This window comes from Oryzias latipes, chromosome 23, assembly GCF_002234675.1.
Source record: "Oryzias latipes chromosome 23, ASM223467v1".
Taxonomy (NCBI): domain Eukaryota; kingdom Metazoa; phylum Chordata; class Actinopteri; order Beloniformes; family Adrianichthyidae; genus Oryzias; species Oryzias latipes.
The window spans coordinates 2,183,636-2,205,367 of NC_019881.2; the positions used below are offsets into that span (position 1 = coordinate 2,183,636).

Below are 21,732 nucleotides of genomic sequence, written 5' to 3' on the forward strand. Positions count from 1 at the left end.
CATATTTTTGATGTCTATTTTACGGATATAGTATTATTTTTTTATTCATATCAATTACATTTATAATTAATATAATCTGCATACATTTTGGATACTTCATTGTCATGTTGATTTCTAAAAGTTATTTTAAAAAAATAATAATTTAAGTAATTTTCTTTGTCATGTGCTTTATTGATAATTCAAGATTCTTAATTCTGTCTGATAAAAGCTGGGAACCGGATATTGATAAATCATGTAATAAAATGGTTATAGTATAACGGGGTGGAATTATATAAGTTCGCTTCCTTCCACTCCCTTTCAAGCAATATTTATTAATATGTTGAATTATCCTAATTTTGATTAGTTATTGTATGAATGTATAACTGCTGATTGTATTGTTTGTGTGTATTATTCTTATTTGATTGCTTGAAATAAACCATTTCAAATCAAATCAAATCAAATCCTTCTCATTCAAAGAGTTTTCTTTATTTTCAGGACTATGAAAGTTGTAGATTCACACTGAAGGCATCAAAACTATGAATAAATACATGTGGAATTATATACATAAGAAAAAGGGTGAAACAACTAAAAATATGTCATATTGTAGGTTCTTCAAAGTAGCCACCTTTTGCTTTGATTACTGCTTTGTACACTCTTGGTATTCTTTTGATGAGCTTCCAGAGGTAGTCACCTGAAATGTTTTTCACTTCACAGGTGTGCCCTGCCTTATTAATGGGGTTGGGACCATCAGTTGTGTTGTGTAGAAGTCAGGTCGATACACAGCTGATAGTCCTACTGAATAGACTGTTAGAATTTGTTTTATGGCAAGAAAAGAGCAGCTAAGTACAGAAAAACGAGTGGCCATCATTACTTTAAGAAATGAAGGTCAGTCAGTCCCAAAAATTGGGAAAACTTTGAAAGTGTCCCCAAGTAAAGTCACAAAAACCATCAAGCGCTCCAAAGAAACTGGCTCACATGTGGACCACCCCAGGAAAGGAAGACCAAGAGTCACCTCTGCTGCTGAGGATAAGTTCATCCAAGTCAGCAGCCTCAGAAATGGCAGGTTAACAGCAGCTCAGATTAGAGAGCAGGTCAGTGGCACACAGAGTTCTAGCAGTAGACACATCTCTACAACAACTGTTCAAAGGAGACTGTGTGAATCAGGCCTTCATGCTAGAATATCTGCTAGGAAACCACTGCTAAAGAAAGGCAACAAGCAGAAGAGACTTGTTTGGGCTCATGTATCATGAGAGATCAACATGTCTTACGTAGACAAAGTCTAAATCTTTCTAATTAAGGTTTTAGTACTTTAACCATATTTACCTTAGCTTGGTAGATGCAACAGCATTGCTTTGGAATTGTTTGGAAGGTTCCGGTGCATCCATACCATGAAGCACTTTACCAATACTTTTCAGCACCTGTCCAGGTGAGAATCAAGGGATCCACATTTATGAAGCTGATGTGACTGAACTACTGGTCTAAGTCCCGTTCCGTGAAGTTAGGGATCCTGTCTGCTGGGAACTCATTCTGAGAGAAGTATGTGTCAGGATCCTGGTCTCCTCCCACACCTACCGGGGAATCATCGCCACACCTGCTGCCCATCAGCCTGCAGCCTTCATATGGACTCTGCTTCATGTGGTAGCGTACAGACTAAAGCTAGGCTCTAAGCCAAGTGCCTCATTCATTCTTATCCACTCTGTTTTGCCTCTTCAGGAATTGCCACCAGCTTCACCTCCACCTATGGTCACTGATTTCCACACATCAGGACACCAAGCAAAAGCTCCATTCTTCGGTCGGCACTACTCCCACCAGACCGGCAGCTCTCCACTCTGTCATCTTCCAAACCTGAAGCCTGCACCCCCACCGGGACTCAATAAAAGTCTGATACTTCATCCACCTTCTGTTTCTGTCCTGCTTCTGGGTCCAGCCTCGTTCATCCTAACAGTGTGTCGTCTTCCTGAGAGCTCCTCGCAGTCCCCCGGTCGCCTCCATGAGCCGGACCTCTTCTGCCTGCGGACCTCACCTACCGCCATGGGGGAATAGAACCAGCGCGTAAATAAATAATCATTTCATTTCAGGGTCTTGTTCTCCAAAAGGCAAATGAGCGTGTTTCCTGTCAGCGCTTTCAGACACACTTTGATGATCAGATGGCGTTACCATGGTAACTGTGCCTTGCTTTAACTGTCCCCCCCATTTTTCAGCCTGTAAATAAACTGTCCTAAGGATTTGTCTATATAATCCACATACCTTGAGTGGGTTTTTATCTGCAAATACGTGGTTTGGTGCAGCTTTAACCAGAATCTACAGTCCTGGATTCTGCTGAGACCTTTTCTGTGGCGGGAGTTTCTTTTTTATTTTCTGACTCTCTCTGCCGCCACATCTTTTTGGTTCTCTCTGCTATTTCCAGCTGTTGCTTGGTATCATGTAAATGAGGCTCTCAGCACAGAGTCTACGATGGTGTCAGGCCTCTCCTTAGTCTCTGGTCTCATTAAAGGCCCAGTGCCGATGACATTTAGCCCGCTGCAGTGTTGGCTAGCTCCTTTACTGAGCCACACAGGTCAAAACAATACACATCGCAACTCCAGCAGTCTAAATTCAGGAAGACTGCATGTTAGAAAATAGCAACTTTTTAACCTGACTGGGGTTTTAAAGACCCACCTGATGAAAATGAGGTTTTTAACGTGTTTTGGTGGGTTTTTTCTGATGATGGAGGACATGTAAGAAAATTAGGATTACATTTTCTTCTTAATTCAAATGTTTGTGAATCAGGAGCTCTCCAAAGCCAGTGCTGAAATAGTAATCCCTTCCTTTATAACATCTAGAATAGATTAATATAATGCTCTTCTTTCTGGTATTAAGTAAAATACCAGCTGCAGCTTGTTCAAAACTCTTCTGCACGCCTTTCTAACCAGATCTAGGAAGAAGGATCACATGACTCCCATTTTGAAATCTTTGCAGTGGCTCCCAGTCTGCTTTAGGATCCATTGTAAGGTTCGTTTATTAGTCTACGAAAGTTTAAATAGAACTGGTCTCTCATTTTTATTAGATTTTCTTGTAGTTTATGACACCCCCAAGAGCCCCGGGTCTGCTGGTGGTCCCAAAGGTCAGAACTAAAACTCATTTCAGCGCAGTGGGCCTCGCTGTGGAACCGCCTGAGGTCGTGAGAGCTTCATCCACTTTTTAAGAAAAAACTTCAAATGCATCTTTCTAGTAAAACTTTTACACAGTTTTTACTTATCTTATTAATTTGATTTATTTTGATCGTACTGGTGGGATGTGTATGTGTCGCTTTTTTTCATGTGTTTTCATTTATTTATTATAATTATTATTTTTACTATGTTTACTATTTTAAACCCTTTGTTTTTTTCTGACTAATATCTATTTTATTATGGGAAGCACTTTGAGATGCTCTTTAGTCTGACAAGTGAAGCAAAGCTGAAGTGAATTGAAAAAGAGGAAAATATGATGCGGGAACCACAACCTCCAACTAAACAGATCGATGTCGGGAAGTGGAGGTGGGCTTACTACCAACGGTCCCGCCCACAACTCAGAGGTGAATTCCCTGATTTTTTTAAAATTTTGACTAAAAGCTGCTTAATCTTAATTAAAAGAGAACTGGAAATGCTTTGAAAACAGATCCAACGATGATCGGAGTGGATCTACAAAGTCGGATTTATCAGCACACGCTGCTTTTATCGCTTTCATCCGTCATTTTAGGAAGCCGTCAGCAGACCCTGCATGGCACAGCAACATCGCACTCTGCCCTGCGATGATGTCAGCAAACCCTCATGATTTGGGTTAACAGCATCTATCTGCAGCGCCTGGCGCTAAGACGGACAAAAGGCTTTGTGAGCCTGAAATGAATAGGGCAGATATTTCCTGACTCGTTGTCCTCCTGGGAGCCTGCAGCTCTGATTCTCTGCGGTCCCTTCATCCTGTTACCGATGCCAGAGTCTGTGTAACCCTTATCTCTGTGCTCACGACATGGCCTGATAGGGAGCTGTATGTGTGCAATTAAAACAGCTCATCCGAAAGATAAGAGGGGGGCCGCGGTCAGGCTGAAAGCCGCAGCCTGCTAGGATCGGGTCTTTAGGTTACAGACCCCGGGGTTAAATGGCCCCAGGTTGGAGAGGGAGGCAGACGGGGCAGACACTTTGTGCTGCCATCCATTCTTCAATGTCCAAACCGAGGCGTTTATTCAAAAAATACGTCTAGACTGAAAAAAAATGGATGGACATTTTGGGTGTAGCTGGTAAAAACAGGAAAATCACGTTTATGTTAGTTCAATAAAGTTCATGGTGTCTGTATTATTAACGGACATCTTATGGTCTTTTGTCATCGGACACGGTTGTGTTTTGTTCACATACCTGTGTCAGGTATGTGAACAAAACACAACCGTGTCTGATGACAAAAGACCATAACAATTCATGTTTATGTTTACTGCATCACATGCGTCTCGTTACATTAGCCACATGAGCCAAATCCTAAGTTCAATTGTTCTCAAAAAATGACTCAAATCCTTCAACAGCAGAGTTTTATCTGCAGTGTTTAGATTCTTTCCACTACCTTTACTCTAACTGATCATGAACGTTGTTCCAGTGGAGAAAAGCAACTTTGTGTTGATCTGCAACGCTTCACAGAAGTGACGTGTTGACGCAACCCGTGTCGATTAGCCGATTCCGCGCAGAAAAAAGGTTTTGTGCCTGTAAAGTGTTGCATATCAGCGCAAAGCGTCAGAATCCGTCGGAATTACGTTAATTGTGTAATCAGTCGTATAGTTACAATAGTTCAAAGAGCGTGTGCCGTTTAGGTGTCACCGGTGTAGGTACCAAAACTGTTCGGCCTGCAATCAGTGTTCGGGGCCTGCGACTAATGATGACGTCACATTACGGTAACCCCACTTGGACAAACGACGTAGCATTGAGATCTGCGCGGCCTCTACATATTTTCATTTCCTTTTGTAACCGAAGTAATATTATTTATCCCACAATGGGGAAATTCTTCTGCGCGTTTTGTCCCATCCCCTGGGGAAGCGATGAGCTGCAGACTGGCTGCGCTTGGGGCGCGGCAGCTGGCTGGGGAGAGCGGGGATCGATCCGCCAACCCCTCGGCCATTGGACGACCTGCTCCACCGCCTGAGCTAAACTGCTGCCGAAAAGTTCTTTTCATTCATAAGTTGTGTCTGACATTATTCTTTGTAGAGATTTTGCCCCAACCCACTTTGTAAAAAGATCTATGGCTGTTAGAATGAACCTGCTGCTCCACACAAGTGAACCGCGTCTCTGATCAGAGCAGCTGGTCTCGTAGCTTCGTGTTCGCAGGCAGGGACTCCTGTGCTTTATTACAGTGTGCGGTCCGGAGGGTCCGGACCGCAGTCCGTTCACCCACTCTGCATGAGCGACACTCAGGTGAAGCGGGTCTCCCAGGAGATTTGTATCTCCAAGCAGAGGAGCGGCTTTGGGACGGCCGAAGGCGGCTTTTGAATGAACAGTCCTGAGAAACCGTGCAAAAAATCATGTGAATCTGTGTCACACGTCGGATCCAGACAAAACAACGGCTGATGGTTATTCCAGTTTGAGTTCAGAATAAAGAACGGGCACTACGGATTTAAAAAAAACTATAAGCGAACATGCACATAATAATAATCATAACAATAAAAAAAGCTTGTTTTGAAGATCATCTTGCTCTTTGTCGGAGATTTGTCTATGTACAACGAAATTCGTAATTTCATCTTCTATGTTCGTACCGTTCTTTATCTAGACCAATCATTATCTGACACCTCATGGTACCAACGTACAGCCAATCAAATAGTGTGACGTCATCATTAGTCGCAGGCCCGAACAGTTTTGGAACTTACACTGAGAGCCTCAAGCTTACGGGGCTGTAGAGGGGATGACTCAAGAAATGATTTACAACTTATTCTAACCCAAAAGTATTCGCAATGGTAGAAAAAACTGTTCCTAAAGCTCAAAATCCACAACTGTTAGGGCCACCAGTTAGAATCCGGTTTTTGGAGCGATATGGGGGGGACCTCCGGTTCTGGTCGAGGACGTTGATGTCTGCAGCCGGGTCTTCTTGGGTTTTTGTGCAACGTATTTTCATTTAAAACTGCAAGTGTAGCATAGAAAGAATTATATTTGTTGCGAACTTTAGATGTTCCCCGGACCAAAAGAACAGGATAGTGAATTCAGATTCATATCCTTCTGCTGAGATGTTACCCACCCTGTCTGGCAGACCGACACAGCCGAACGAGCTCCATGTGTGGGCAGATTAGCCCTCAAAGCGTGACATGAAAACATGTACAGATTAGACGGAGCCGGTGGCGGAGCCAGAGTCACGGCGCCGTGGAAGAGGGGGGAAACTCTGACCTTGGTACTGACCTGAGCCGGCTGGAATGAGTTCTGAGTCAGCTCAGTATTTTTGTGGTTCTCAAAGTGCTGAGAGCTGGTAAACAGGATATTGAGTCCCAGATGACTTTCGGCTCACGCCATGAAAGCGCCGGAGCCCCACGGCTCTGCAGCCGGGGGCGGCGGATCTGTGGGACGAGGCGCATGTTTGCTCCGTCCAGAACGCGGGCTGGCGTGTTTGATGGGACGCAGATGAAAGTGAGCCCGCATGACGGCCACATGTTTCTAAGCCACACAGATAAAGGTGCTGCTGCAGAGATAAAACAGACACATGGCGGGAAAACCTGGACACACACCAGTTCCTTTCTTTCTGATTCTGCCGTTCCGTCCTCCTCTTCCTCCGCATGAAACCCAATCACTCTTATCAGGAGGAAGGTTATGGCATGAGGAGGAGGAGGAGCACATCAGACTATGAAGGGCAGCAGAGGGGGCATTTGCTCGTCACTATTTTTATTTGCACATTTATTTATACATTTGAATCAAACTGTAGGATGAACAGCAGATTATGCTTCAAGGGCAGTAGCTTTAAATGTAAATGTTTTTACAGAGACCAACTTCAGTGCATAATGTGTCAGCATTTGGCAGGAGGGGATCCATTGTGCGCACCGAGAATAATAATTTTCAAACTGTAGTTAGTTTCCTGTAGAAACGCAGGGAGTTTAAGCAGAAGACGAGGTCGAGCAGGAAGAGGTTAACCCTTGTGTTATCTTAGATGACCCCCCCTCACATTGACATGATCTCCCTACCATGACAAAGGTGGATAAAGGTGGAAAGATTTCATGTAATCCATGGACACCAGTGAAGATCACAAATCATTGAAGAAAAAAGGTTCAGAGGACTGTCTAGTGGGTCTAGATGACCCAACTCCCAATGGTAAAGTGCCTAGGATAGCACAAGGGTTACATACCTTTTTATTAAACATAGGAGGAGAGAAGAAATCGATAAATCTATGAACAAATAATAACCAAGAAGTTAAAGTTTTGTTTCTTTTCCGTTGAGAGTTTCAGAGTTTATCTGCTCTTTATGCAAGAAAAAGACAAACCGCCTATTAATAGAAAACCAAAGACGTCTCTGCATCAAGCCTCACCTGAACTAACATATTAGTGATTACAAATACATATTTGTTTGTGTAAAGCATTTTTCTAAATAAAAAGAAAAATAATACACTACTGGTTTTATTTTTTCTCCCAAACATACCAAATAATAACTTAAAATTTGTTATTTTGTTTTTGCGGAAAAAATTGGTTATGTAAAAAAAACAAATATAGTAAATAAATAAAAAATCCGGCATATAATTAATATAAATGCAAAAAGTTTAAAAGTAAAATCCAGGAACTAAATTGTCTAGTTCACCTTCATCCTGCTACAAACAATAAAACAAATTTTTTTTTATTGCCTATTTATTAGAATATATCAAAATGATTTATTTTAATCAGAAAAACATTTTACGTCCAGTATTTACAGGAGAAACCGTTAAAACATATTTAAAGTTAATCTATAGAATGAACAGAGATGATTGATGATGACATTGTGAATGGACTTTTTCAGATCAAATCGTTTATTGCTGAAATCGAGACGCCAAAGTGAAGATGAGAGGTCAGAGGGAACCCAAAGCAAAGCTGCTTCGTCGTTTCTGCAGCTGCTGGCTGAGACTTCAGATGAAGAAGAGGAGGCCGAGCATCAGAGGAAGGCAGGATGGAGCGGCCCTCGCTTCACGCTGGCATCAAACGGTGGGGCCCATCAGGTGCCGACTTTTTACACCAACCGCGGTTCTGGAGCACAAACCATAGCGGTGACGCCTAAAATGGTCGGCCCACATGCCGTCCACAGGAAGCAGAAAAACGTTCGCTCAGCTTAACTTAGCTGCTGAATGTACAGATAAAAGGGAAAAAAAACGGTCTGTGCACAGCGAGTGTCACAGCTGCTTGGAGGAGGAGCCAAGTTGGCCCGGGCGGCGAGGGGGCAGCGTACCCTGAAGCCTCTGTGTCACAGGTTTGGATCAGAGAGCAGCAAAAAGAGACCATGTGACCGGTGCCACCAAAAAAAAACCTGTGACACTGGCTTATCGACAGGAGCTGGCCAGACTGCTGGCACCGGCTCCCCCAGCTGGAAGGGCGAGGGGGGGGACCCTGATCTTATGCCAGACGCCCCCAAAACTCCAGCATCCACGGAGAACGACTCCAGCTGAACGGCGAGCTGCCAGAGGTTTTCTGAGCGAAGCATCTGTCCACGGTGGAAACCTGCCCACCCGGATGAGCAGAGGTCACGGTGAAATCCCCCACATGGAGCCTTCAGACCTCATCTTCCTCACGGCTAATCCTCACTTTGAAACTTACTCATCAAGGAAAGTCAAATGTGCAAGAAAAATGCAAGATCGCTATAAAAAAAAGCATTAGAAAAAAACAAAAAAGTACTTTTAAGGCAAACGTTGCTATGACTACGCTCACTCCCACCTAACCCCCCTTAAAAATTGTAACATGAGCCGCACTGTTGTATTTCTGGAAAAAATAAAGGCGCCTTATCGGCCGATAATTAGTTGAGCTAAAGTCAGTTTATAAAGCTAGTCAGAGGTAGATTTGACCACATTTACGCTGTTTAAATGTGTGTCTATCAAGTCCATTTGGGGTGAAGTGACCTGAACACGCTAAAAGAATAAATGTTTTAGAAAGTTATGATGTTTTATTTACCATCAAATAGTTATAGAACAGCAGCTTTAAACTTTTGTAACACAATTTGAACACAAGGGAACAAAAACTCTAGAAAACGTGACTTTAAATCCTAATTACAGTGACGACTGATACCGCCTAAAACAAATATTACTGTGCCTATTAGCTAACTTCCAACTTTGCTAGTAACACGTGAGAAAAACATAGTCTGACACCGCTACACGTTAGCGTATTGACAATACATGGAACTTCCAACCATGTTAGCAACATGTACAAAAAATTAGACGCGGTGTGTACGGGCCTTTAGAGTGTTGACAATTCGCGTAACTCCCAACCTTGTTGGCAACACGTGAGAAAATGAAACAGCTACAACAATTTTTACTGTGGCTATGTGCTAACTTCCAAATTGTTGGTAACACGTGATAAAGACACAGTACGACACCGCTACACATTAGCCGTGTTAGAAGCGTTAGCTATGTTAGCGTATTGACAACACCTGTCATCCACCCTCGTTAGCCAGACGTTTAAAAGAAAGAAAGAAAAACAGTCCGACACGGCTACATGTTAACTGCGTTAGCATGTTCTCACTAGCACCCAACCAAACATGCTTGAGGTGCAGAAAAATATGGTACTTAGATGAGTTAGCAAAATGTTATGAAGGTAGTTTGAGGAAGATAGACACAGATTTAGCCGTGTGTGGCGTTCCAGTCAAAGTGACCCAAACAGACGGAGAGAAAAAAACGTTCGTCACTGAAAATAGACCCTGACAAGAATGACAGGGATCTTGTGCATTAGTCCCCGCACACCTCTGAAAACAATGGAATAAAAAAATCTGTCCTGCTAAGAGTTACAGGATGACAGATTTTATCTTTTGTCACACATTTAAAAAAAAAACTTTTGGTATCAAAGAGTGACTTTAAAATGAGTAAGCCTCAGATAGTTACAGGAAAAAAAAAGATTGAATTACTTGGTTCATTTGCAAAGAACTCATTTCATTGATAAAGTCAATTAACATCAATGTCCATCAGATTTTCAAAATAAAAGCCTCATGGGAAACCCTGATATTTATGACTAATGGGTAAGAGATGACCTAGAAAAATTAAAATGCAGTATTTTACTCTTGGGGGTTAGGGGGTCATCGCAAAGTAACTCGCTTATCCAGGAGGGGAAAAGCTGAAATTGTGGTCAAAGATATCATTTTGGGGGGGTTGCAAATGTCATGAATTCCAGGACAAAAGACAGAATCGTCGAAACTGTCAGTGACTCTGATTTGATCTTTACCGTCCATCTCTGAGGTGAAATAAGAAACGACATTATTTGTGTGATTTACTTTCATTTTGGAAGCCTCCTCTAAGCCCCCCAGGACTTTTTTGAGGTGCTCCTGAAGGTGACGGCGGCCATCCTGCCCCCGCATGCAGCTTAAAGCTCCATCCGTCTCTGGGTGACAAACTCCTCGCCGGCATTGGAGGCGGGAGAGCAGAGATCAGCCCCCATCTGTCCCCGCCACGCCGCTGATGTTTGCTACCGTTAGCCTCGGCGCCGGAGCTCCAGCTGATGAATTTAAGACTTTTTTGAGGCTTTTTTTCAAATTTTCAGTAGAGCTGAATCCCTCCCTGCTACAGTTTCATGGTTAACAAGCTAAAACACCAAAATGGAACGAGGCTTTTGTGTCTTTTTATAAACTCTGAAGAACCGCGGGGTCAAACCTGGACTCTCGAAACACAAGATTCTTTACTTCATTACATATTTTTCTTGATTTGTTTGGACTCTATTACTGCTATTGAAATGAAAGCAAAATTAAAGGCAAATCAACTTTAAAAGCTCAGAAAGAAAGTGTCCTTGGGTTCTCAAAAGACTGATTTGAAGTTTTTTTGCTCCTGAAAAAAAGAAAATGAGTAAAAACGTGGTTTTGAAAAAAGAAAGAAAGGCATAAAGTCATTTTGCTTTGAAGTTAAAAAATGTATATAAAAAGGAACTGAATGAAAACTTATTATTAAAATAATAAAATCATAAATTGAAACTTTGTCTTTGATTCTGGCTGCTGCTTTTGGATGTCATTCACTGTTATAAATATGTTTGTTTAGTCGGTGATGCAACATCCTCTTTGTTTTGAGTTTTGTTTTTATTATTATACTTAAATTAGAAAACAATAAAAAAAAACAATGAAGCAGTTTCTCTAAATGTCTATTTTTTAAGTCTGTCTGTAAATAAAAAAGATCCTATTTTCCAGGTTTTAGATCTTTTTGTTTTGGATTTTCTTAAGTTCAGTGTTGCGTGTCAGTCCACGCACACCACCGGTGACTCAAACAATAAAGCAGTGGAATAAAAAAAAAAAAAAAAAGTCTCATTTAAACTGGAAAAGAAAAATATTAAAGCTTCATGAAATCAGAATTTAGTTGTTATCCTGGAAAATCCTGGAAGAATGTTTCCTGCGAGGTTCCGCGGCTGTGCGTGCGTGCGCACGGAGCGCGCACAGGTGCAGGTGTGTGCTTGGGTGGGGAGGGTACCCCCACCAAAAATGGCAGTTCGCCCCTTTCAACGGCATCTTACCTGTCAACGTCCCACTCCCTTCCGGCTCCTCGACGCCCTTTTAAACCATGGGAGGCTCGTGCTGCTACAATCCAGCCGCGAGTCTGTGGCGTGGACACATTTGCGCCCACGGAGGTCCACAGGAAAAGGGGGAGAACAGAGCTTCTCTCCTCAAAACCAGGCTGGTCAGACAGGATTATCCGTCTTCAGAGAAGAATCCCATCCGGAGTCCAAAGCTTGGCGGCCTGATCGGTGCGTGATCGTGCGGGAGGGGAACGCACCTGCAGCCTCTCGATCCGCGCTGCGCCGCGGCTCTCCCGCTCTGACAGCTGCGCTCTGCGCGCAACCAACTTTTAAGGAGAGACTGTGGCGCGCCGCCGTTACTTCAGGGGACAGAGCTGTGCAGTAATCAGATTACTTTTCTGGGGTTTTAAGGGGCGCTTACTTTCTGCGCTCGGGATCTGCAGATGAAACCTAGGGATCTTTTTAAATCTCAATAAAGGTAGAAAGTCTAAAATTTATAATTAAATAATTCGATTTGTGTCTCTGGGTTAAATATAAATACATATGTCAAGCAATTATAACCAGAACTGTTTCTAAACCTGTCACGCGCCAAAATCATTAAATCATTAATTGGAGGCTAAACTTGCCCTCTGCTGCCACCATGTGGACGTTGAAGGAATTGCAGTTTGATCAAAAGGTTTATTTCATGGTGAAAACAGTCTGTCACGCTTTCTCACGCACACTCCAACACACAATTTTCCATTTAGAAACTAACGCAATGAAGCCCCCCCCCAAAAAAAACCCCACACACAAAACCACGAGGAGCAGAGTCTTTGCGTTCCGCCGAGTCCATCCAATAAAACATGTTCATTCCATTTTTTTCTTTTTTTTTGACAGCAGGTCAGGAAAAAAATCATCTTAAGGCAAAGTTTAGACCAAGACCCCCCCTTCCCCCAACACGAGTGTCCAAATTCCCCACGGATCAGTTGTAGATGCCATCATCGCTTTCAGAAACATGTTCATGGGGGTCCTTCCCGCCCGCCGCCGACCCCAAGCATTCCTCCTTGATGTAGATCTCCTCGTACGTGTCCGACTCCAGGTGGTCCAGACGCTCGGCCTGGCCGTTCATGATCTCATCCGGGGTTTTCATGAACCTGCAGGTAGCAGAAAGGAGGGTTTTCAGCAGGCGGAGCTGCAGGACTGGAAATCCAGCTCCAGGAAACGTACCTGAACAGAAGCCGTTGGCCCGGCTCTTTCCTGATGATGTTCAGCTTGTAGTAGTGTCTCAGTGCTCGCGACATTTTCTCGTACGTCATGTTGGTTCTGTTCTGCAAAGGTCAAAAAAAACACAGGAGTTTGTAAGAATGGCTCTTCAGTAAAAGATCGAAATGCTCACTGTGTCCACTAGGGGGCAGCAGATAGCATTGAACCTGTGAAGTTTGGACTGGATTTTTCCTTTTCTGTTTTAAAAAAACTGAATCCTGTTTTATTATTTTAAACACATTTTGTCATCTCAAACTGTGTTGGGGCAAAAGTCCAGTCTTTTGAAAACCATTGTCATCAGCGCTAACATCAGCCACAGAACCTCAAAAATCTTTCAGAATCAGAAGAAACCTCTACGTCACAGCGATCGGCCATCACATCGGTCGTACCGCGTCCCTCCTGCAGCGGTGCGGACTAGGTTGAACGGTTTTGGCAGCGACTGTCCGTCTGAGTGGCGTTCATACTTTTAAAGCCTGATGATGCGATTCGCAGGTTTGTTATTTTATTTCTAGAGATTTACAGGGAGATTCTTTGCTATTCTGTTTCATGTATCGAGCTTGATTTGGTTCCTCTGGAAAATGTTTCTGGAGAAGCTCACATGGATATAAATATGTTTCCGGTTCATTCGTGATGCAGACAGGACGGGGTAGGAGGTACATGACGGGGTCTTGGATTTCAAAAGCCTTAACAAAAAAGTACACTTTAAAAAAAAGTTCTATCACCTGCTGCATGTCTTAATGGAATAGATAAAGATCCGGTTTTCATTAGAACATAGATATGGCGTGTAAACGGCGTGTTTTCTTCCAGTGTCTAATCCCTCTTGCATTTTAAGAGGCCTTGTATTCGACATCCGCGGACGTGGAAATGGCGGTTTTCCGGATCAGCTTTGCTCTGCTGTAGGAACCACTTGCAGTGACGCCACGCACACTGTTGTCCGCCATTTTTGGGTAAAATCGGCAACTTTGATGTAAAGCTACGTTGACAGATTTGTTAGTGGACGAGGTTTGGTGTGCACCCTGTACAACCATGAATCTTACGCCAAGCTTTTTCTTTCTCAGCTCTATTCGGATTCTGCGGTTGGCACTTCTGTGAGTTTAAAGATTTGTCACTAACAAATCTGTGGTCAGGTTGACCAATCAGGGACTCAGATTGGTCAAGTTGAACCTTGACCACGATTGGTCAAGGGAAGGGGTGTCAATCACTTTGTAGTGAAACGTTTATCATGGGCCACCATTTTGTTTTCACAGTTGGAACAATTTCTACTAAGTGTGAGCAGAAATTTGTCCCCGCCGCATGCGTGGAAAGCCAAAAAAACAAAATCAAAATACAGCAGCGAATCCAAAACACACGTGTCGAGGATATCCAAAGAAAGTTTTGAAGTTATTATGGGATGACCTTACGACCTAGGGCTTGACGGACATTTTGTGGCAAAGATTGAGATTTGCCGTTTTTGAAGTTTTTCGACAAAATGGGAAAACAACATTTTAGTTTGTGCCATTTTCACGAAATTTCACGCAAATGCCGCTAGCTTAAGTTTACAACGACCACAGAAGTTCCACCGCCATCTTGAATTAAAAAAAAACACTTTTAGCTCCAGATACAAACTAAAACTCGTCTGAAGGATTTTTATTGATTGTAACTTCTCGATTATCAATGGCGAAGTACTGTGGAAAAAATGTTGGAATTAGAAGTTTGAAAGGCGTGCGTGTGTCGATTTTGCAACTGTTGCGATCTCAGCTAGCTCTCACATTTCTTATCACAATGTCGTAAAAACCGTATACATGAATTCTCCGGTTATAACGTACGATATGACAGTGTCAAAATTCTGGGCTTGGTAAACAAAAAACCTTTGCCAAAATAATCTGCTGACTCAGCTAAAAAATGTAATTCGGGTGAAAAATATTTACAATTCTCTAAGGAAATCAATATCCACTTGTCAGGATTTCCATAGGAAGTTTTCCAATCATTGTGGGATGGCCAGATGACCTACGATTTGGCGGCCATTTTGTGCCAAAATCAGAGATTTGTGGATTTTCTACAATTAAGGAAAATTACCTTCTTTCGAGTAATTTTTGCAAACATTTACACACGTGGTGCTAACTTAAGTCTACAACGACCCCTGGAGTTTTGCCAACCTTTGACCTCGGGAAGAAACCTCCATCTTGAATTAAAAAGAAACTGCACCTTTAGTAGCAGATACAAACGAAAACTCGTGATTTTCATTGATCATTTCCGAACTTCTCGGCCATCATTTGGAAGCAATTATGGAAACAATGTTGGAATTCTAAGTTGTAGATTTTGAACGTTTTGCACGTGGCGACCTTGCAAAAGTGGCATTCTCCTATACTTGCACATTCTTTAATGGAACACAGTGAACATTTTCCAAAGCGATCTTTTAACCAGAGCTATGAAGTACAGAGCGGGGACACGGCTGGCAGGCGGGAATATTTGAGCAAACTTCTCACATCTTGCTACAAACTAACAATAGGGTGTTCAGAGGTCACATGACCTCATGACCCGGCTCGCTGATTCCATTTGCTCTTCATAGACGTGACATTTATACGTTAAGATCTTCTTTTGCAGACGGAGCAGAAAGGGAGTCAGGTGGAGGTGTTTACTTTGTGGTTGCCCCAGAGCCTGGCCAGGCCGTTGGGATCCATGATGCGGAAGACTTTGCTCTCCGGATCCTCCCAGCGGATGTAGTTCTCGTACCTGCTGTCCGACAGGAGCTGGTAGATGTAGTCCCACAGCCGCCGGCAGTCTGTCAGGCCCCACAGGTAAAGGAGCCTGTTAAGGGGAGGTTCTCTGGTTCCTCTCACACAGAGGTTTCTAGAAGGTTCGGAACTTTACCTGCTATGCGCCCGATGGGCATCTGCTGCTCCTCAGGAGGAGACACGGGCATGATGACGTGGTTCCTGTACATCGAGTCCTCCTGCTGCTGCTGCTGCTGCAGGAGATGCTGCTGGACCAGCAGCTGGTGGGGGTGAACGTGGACTTTGCCCTCACGGCCGTTCTCCATCCCCACCGGGGTCGGGGGTCCGCCCCGGCTGTGTCTGAAATCTCCGCCGCCGCCTCTGTTGGGACTCAGGAGTAAAGGGTTCATGATGGGGCTGGGCATGAGCTGGATGACTCGAGGAGGGCCCGCCTCCTGGACCCCAGGGCTGCCCGGGCAGGGGGCTCCTCTTGGCGTTGCGCAGCGGCCGTTGGGGGCAGCCGGTGACACCGACAGGGGGTACATGTCGTCGGGCAGGTGGTGGTTGCTGTCAGGCAGCTGGGGGAGGCTTTGGAGGTGGTCCTCGGAGGCGGGGCGAGGGTCATCCTGCTCGGGAGGGAACCGGCGGGGGGTCGGGTTGTGGGGGGAGCGGGAGCGGTGCCGCAGTTCAATGGTGGGCGGATGCTCAGGCAGGGGGTCAGTACCTCGTGGTGTCCGCCGTACCGTTTCTGAGGAAGACATTTCAGAGATAAATTCAGAGTGAATCAGACATCAAAGTCCTCACTTTCTGATATCAAGCCCCCATATTTGATTCCACTTTAAGCTGCCCCCCAACTGTTGCAGTTCCTCAGATCACCACTGGAGGCTGGTTTCAGAAAGAAGCATTGTCCCTTTGATTCTCGTGTTAGGCCTCAAAAAACCTTTTTTCAAAGCGTTCCCAGCGGTCTTTAATTATGATTATGCAACAATCCAAAAACCTGGGTGGTTTTCTAGGACATCAATATCATCATTAGAAATTCACCTCTCCGAGTCTGACTCCCTGATTGGTCAAAGTTGGACTGGTTTAACTTTCAACAGGCATTCAATGGTCGCACGTTTTGTACGTAGAGCCCGAAAATGGTCGTAGAAGCTTCGTAGCTACGCGTGAACGCCAGAGTTTGTAATATGAAAGGCGTATTTAGGCAACTTTTCATCGGATGTTGCTGCTTAAAAGCGCGTTCCCGAGGGGGGGGTGAACATAAGACTGAGTTCTGCTTCTTTCTCTGCATTGCTGTCAACAGCATATACTGATATACACACCTATGGCGCCCTCTAGTGGTTGTTAGTGGGAAAATAAGACACATACAAGCCTATAATGGAAAACTTGGAGAACTGAGGAAATTAAACAATTGAAGAGACGTTGTAGATCTGCTGAAAGACTTTGGAGAAAACACAAACTATCAACTATAACAACACCAACTAAAACTATATAATCAAACAGTAAAACAGACCAGAAATTCATACTTCACGAACATCATCTCTGTAAATAAAAATAATCTCAGAGTCCTGTTCACCACGATTGAGTCTTTGATCAAATGAAATGTGAACAAAAACACAATGCCAGCCTCATTGTGTGAGGACTTTGCAGACCACTTCAGGAGTGAGATCGCTTCTGTCTGATCAAACATCATAAAAGGACAGAAAAGCCTTTTTATTGGTAATGATGGCTTGATTTTACCTGAGGAAGCACTGGACAGTTTTGACCTGGTTGAAGCTGCAACACTTGGTCGAGTTTTCTCCCAAGTTAATCCAACGACCTGTTTTTTAGACCCCATCCCTACTTCACTTTTTAAATCATGTTACGGGTCTTTGAGAGTGAGATTTTAAATATCATGAACTCCTCTCTACAGACCGGTATTTTTCCTGCTGCCTTTAAAACGGCAGTGGTGAAACCGTTACTCAAGAAAACTAATTTAGACCCTTCAGTTTTTAATAACTACAGACCTGTGTCCAACGGGCCATTTTTAAGTAAAGTTTTAGAAAAACTTGCTTTTATTCAGCTTAATGAGTTTCTCCTACAAAACAACCTTTTTGAGATAAACCAGTCTGGCTTTAGAACGAACCACAGTACTGAACCAGCCTTGTTAAAAATCGTTAATGATGTCAGGTGTGCCTTGGATTCAATGTTAACAGAGACGTGCTGTGGAGGCCCTGCTGTAGGCCCACAGAAAAGGCTTCAGGTGAGGCATGCCTCACCAGCAGGGGGCAGACGTGAGCTGACAGCTGCTTTGTAGCTACACTGCTGCCATAGAAACCGACTAAGGACGTCTTTCTCCACTGAGAGAAGAAACTCATATAAAATAAAGGAAAATCAGGAAGACTTTTCCAACAGATCATAGAGGTTTTTGTGGAGAAGGATCGGAGCATGGACTCAAAAAGTAAGAAATTTTCAATGTGTGTTTGTTTAAAATAACATGGGAGTTAGTGTGAAATTCATTTAAATTTATTCAATCTATTATTCTATTTTTTTATTCTATTTATTTGTTAGAAACAAGAAACAATCACGAACACGTCAAAACAATGAAAAAGAATATATATATATATATATAGATATATACACACACAGGTGTATATATATACATACATGTATATATAAGGTATTGTGTGGTTGTGTGAGTGCATCAACACTTGTGGTCACATGTTCTTTGTTCCTGCCGGCATCAATGTTTCCTGCTGCCAGGAAGTGAGAATCCTCTAAACTTTCTGTTCACATTTTACAAACCACAAGGTGTCAGTAGGACCTCACAGCCGGGTTTTCTGATCATATGCATGTAAACGTTCTGCAGAGAAGCGTCAGCTTAAAGGAGGAATCTCCTTTCTCCTGTGGAGGAGCACCAGAACGAGGACGACCTGACAGCTCGTCGGGTTCGCTCAGACCGCACAGCGTTTCCTCGTAGAGCCGGTTCCACCGCTCCACCCGTCTGCCAAGTGATTGCTCCACATAATTGCTGCTCCGCCGCACTTCCTCGGATCAGGGCCAGGAGGCGGTCTCAGGTGTTTCACAGAACTTTATCACAGCTTCCTGGAAGGCGGCGATCGGCCGCTGCACCTTGACAAGGCAGTTCACGCTTCCACTGGAGATTTGATGAACCAAAACCAAGACAGGAACAAAGAAACGTCCTGGTTCAGTTTGACTTTTGTGAGAATCTCTGACCCTGTTGCGGTTTCCCAGCACTTCCACCTTAAGATGACTCATCGGTTTAGAAGACGATTGAGGAGTAAAGAGGGAAAATGATCGGAGCACTTTCCAGACAGTTCCACGCATACAGAGACGTTTTTAAAGAACGACAGTAATGCCTGTTCCGGGTCAAAATCATTGACTATATGAGATCTGGACTGAGTGGCCCCTCCCCCATGGCGTTCCAAACAGGAAGTACCTGCTGGCTCCAAGAAGCCAAAATCCCATAGACTTCTACAGAGAAAGAACAGCGGTTACTCCGTCATTCTATTGGTCAGAAGAACGTTTCTTACTTTTTTTTTAACTTGTTCTTGATAATCCTCTTTTTTCATTATATCTCTTTTCGTAGTTCAATGGATTCAAGTTATGAACCGACCAACCAAATCTAACGTCAAACTGTTAGATGGACAGATCCTCCAGAGCCCGTTTTCAGGTGGTAGGGGTGTGGCCTTCCAACAAGCTCACTCCTGACTGGCAAGAATGGTTGCCATAGAAACGCTGACTCAGACCGACGCGGACCAGTAACTGCTTCAGCCTTAGGCACCGTAAGGGGGTTGACCTCTACAGGTGCTGCAGGTTTCTTGGGTGGTCCGGGCCCGAAGGTGGCTGCAGAGAGAAGGGGGCCACATCTTGAGGGGTGTGTCATCATTGTGCGTGTGGTAAATGTATCGTCGAGCTTTTGTTGGGATGATGTAAGTCACACGTACAGGTGATGCTGTCACGTGGTGTCCTTGCGTCACACCCTAAGGTGCGGGTGCTGGCTCCTGACTGAACGTGTGCAAACGCTGCACGCACGTTGAGTGCACGTGGGACATAAGGGGCTCCCGAAAACCACACTCTGATCATCTCAGTTCCTCATCTCTAACAGTCAGGCTGCACACTTGTCAGTTGATCGGCACCGACGGGCTCCTTGCACAGCGCGCAGGTTTCCCGCTTACACAGCCTTACGTCTTCAGTGTTCACTATGACCCCTACAGGTTCGCCCATTTTCGCCCGTATCCACCTGTAAGGGCGATTGTGACTGGGGCATTACTGACAACATCCGGCTCCAACATGGCGACGTCTAGATCGCGGAAAAACGGCGACAGAATTGACATCATTTAGGTGGACGCAGAAGTACGTCTTTTTTTATGATGTCATCACAAAAACAGCAGCAGGCTGGACATTTATCCACATACGGAGTCCAACAGTTGTGACAGAAAAACTGTTTTTGCACATTTAATGTTTGTCCATTTCTGTTTTAATCCTCATCAGCTGCTGTGCTTTTCCTGGTCTGCAGATAGGGGGGAGACAGCGTGAACAGTTTCCACAGCGGGGGACAAATATGAAGCCAGAACCGTCTCATAATTCAGAAATTCTGACAGACGGACTTCTGCTTGGTACACATTCCCACCCTAACTACTAAACAACTATATAGTGCAGCACTCTGTAGTAAATATGTAATTGATTTGAGCGTTTTGCAACGATTATTTTAGTCCACTGTCTTCTGAAGATAAAAACGTTGATGGTTTGTTAAAAAAATACATTTAAAATTTTTTTTGTGGCACAAAATGTTCCGACGCAATGCATTGTGGTCTATATTCACCGATCTAGTGAGCGTCGACGCACACTCGTTTTTCGCAGAGACTTTTTCTAGGGAACTGGATTTCGGAACTATAGATTCGAACAGCACTAGAAAATGGTGAAGGAATTCAGACACAACCTGAGAGAAAGTCTAAGGGGCCATTTGATTGGCTGAAAGCCAACACGCCTGCTTTGCTGATGAGTTTGATTGACAGATTCATAAGCCAGTGATGACATCATTTGACCTGCAGCATCAGGAGAGTCTCAAAGTTCACCGCAGTGATGTGGGGGTTTGTAGACGCACATTCTGCCGTTCAGTGATCTGTGAGTTCACATTACAAGTGTACCTGATGTTTGTGAAGCATCTATTGTACATTTCTGAAACATTTATTGTGTGTTTGTGAAACACTTGTGTGTTTGTGAAACACCGGGTGTGCATTTCCAAATGTATAAGGCAGGTTTGCAGCGTGTGCGTTTGTGAATGATGAGACTGTTCTGGCCTGACGGACAGAAGCCACACCTGGATGGACTCACCTTCAAGCTTCAGGTGCTGGACGACGCCTTCAGGCAGCGAATTGAAGGAGTTCCCGGGAAAGTAGGGGGAGGGGTAAAACACCGGGGACTTCCTCTGCTTCAGGATGTGCTGCAGCAGTTCGTACAAGACGTCCCCTGCAGAGGGGCAAAGGTCAGAGGTCAGCCAGCGTCGCCCTATGCCGGCATGCCGCGGCTCATTAGAGGGTTCTTCCCCTGCTCTGTGCCTTCCAGGAGCGCCCGCTCCACCATCGCTCACAGCAGAGGAGGCAGATCGACACTTGTTTGTTTCCAGAAAAACATTTTCCGGATTTTCAACATGCGAGCAGACGGGCGTTCAGAGCCAACACGGCTGTTTTCAAAGCAAACACACGCCAACGATACATTTCAGGTCCAAACAAGGCGAGACGCCGGCGGAGCGGCCCGGTTCTGAAGGTCACAGTCGAAACTCAGGAGGACCAAGTTTTAGTTATGGGCTGGCCGCCGGACAGGGAGGGCGTGTCTGGGAGAGAGGGAGGCCACATCATGAAGGTCTCACCCTCAAACCCGCCGACCCGGTCGGTTCCACTGAGAAACGTAAACACAAAACACGGCTGAACGTTGTGTTTTGGACAAAGATAATGAGCTTTTTCACGCATGGAGCCACCTTCCTAATGATGATGATGATGATGATGACAGCAGGAAGTTCTGCTGGAAAACAAACCTGTTTTGGGTCATGTCACTGTCAATCATTACTGTCTGCCATTTGGTAAAATTTAAATAAATAAAAAGATGCAAAAAAGAGAAAAATGTATTTTTAAACTGAATTTAGCAGCATACTTTTTGGTAAAAAACGTTATTAAGTAAACAAACCTAAATCCT

The 21,732-nt window shown here is 44.1% G+C and overlaps 2 protein-coding genes across 3 annotated transcripts in view; both read right to left on the reverse strand.

The window, feature by feature from the left end:
• Nucleotides 1-12,069, reverse strand: part of fam19a2 (family with sequence similarity 19 member A2, C-C motif chemokine like) — a 97,672-nt gene extending 85,603 nt beyond the window's left edge. The window contains exon 1 of the mRNA XM_023952222.1: nt 11,603-12,069. The gene's annotated coding sequence lies outside the window, so the exon portion shown is untranslated. The remainder of the gene's footprint in view (nt 1-11,602) is intronic.
• A 194-nt stretch (nt 12,070-12,263) lies between these two features.
• Nucleotides 12,264-21,732, reverse strand: part of etv6 (ETS variant 6) — a 41,323-nt gene continuing 31,854 nt past the window's right edge. For both annotated transcript variants that reach the window (XM_023952220.1, XM_023952219.1), the window contains exons 4-8: nt 20,875-21,009; nt 15,698-16,288; nt 15,466-15,608; nt 12,812-12,912; nt 12,264-12,738 (exon numbers count right to left, since the gene is read on the reverse strand). In XM_023952220.1, coding sequence (XP_023807988.1) covers nt 12,567-12,738; nt 12,812-12,912; nt 15,466-15,608; nt 15,698-16,288; nt 20,875-21,009 — 1,142 coding nt within the window. In that variant the 3' untranslated portion in view covers nt 12,264-12,566. The remainder of the gene's footprint in view (nt 12,739-12,811; nt 12,913-15,465; nt 15,609-15,697; nt 16,289-20,874; nt 21,010-21,732) is intronic.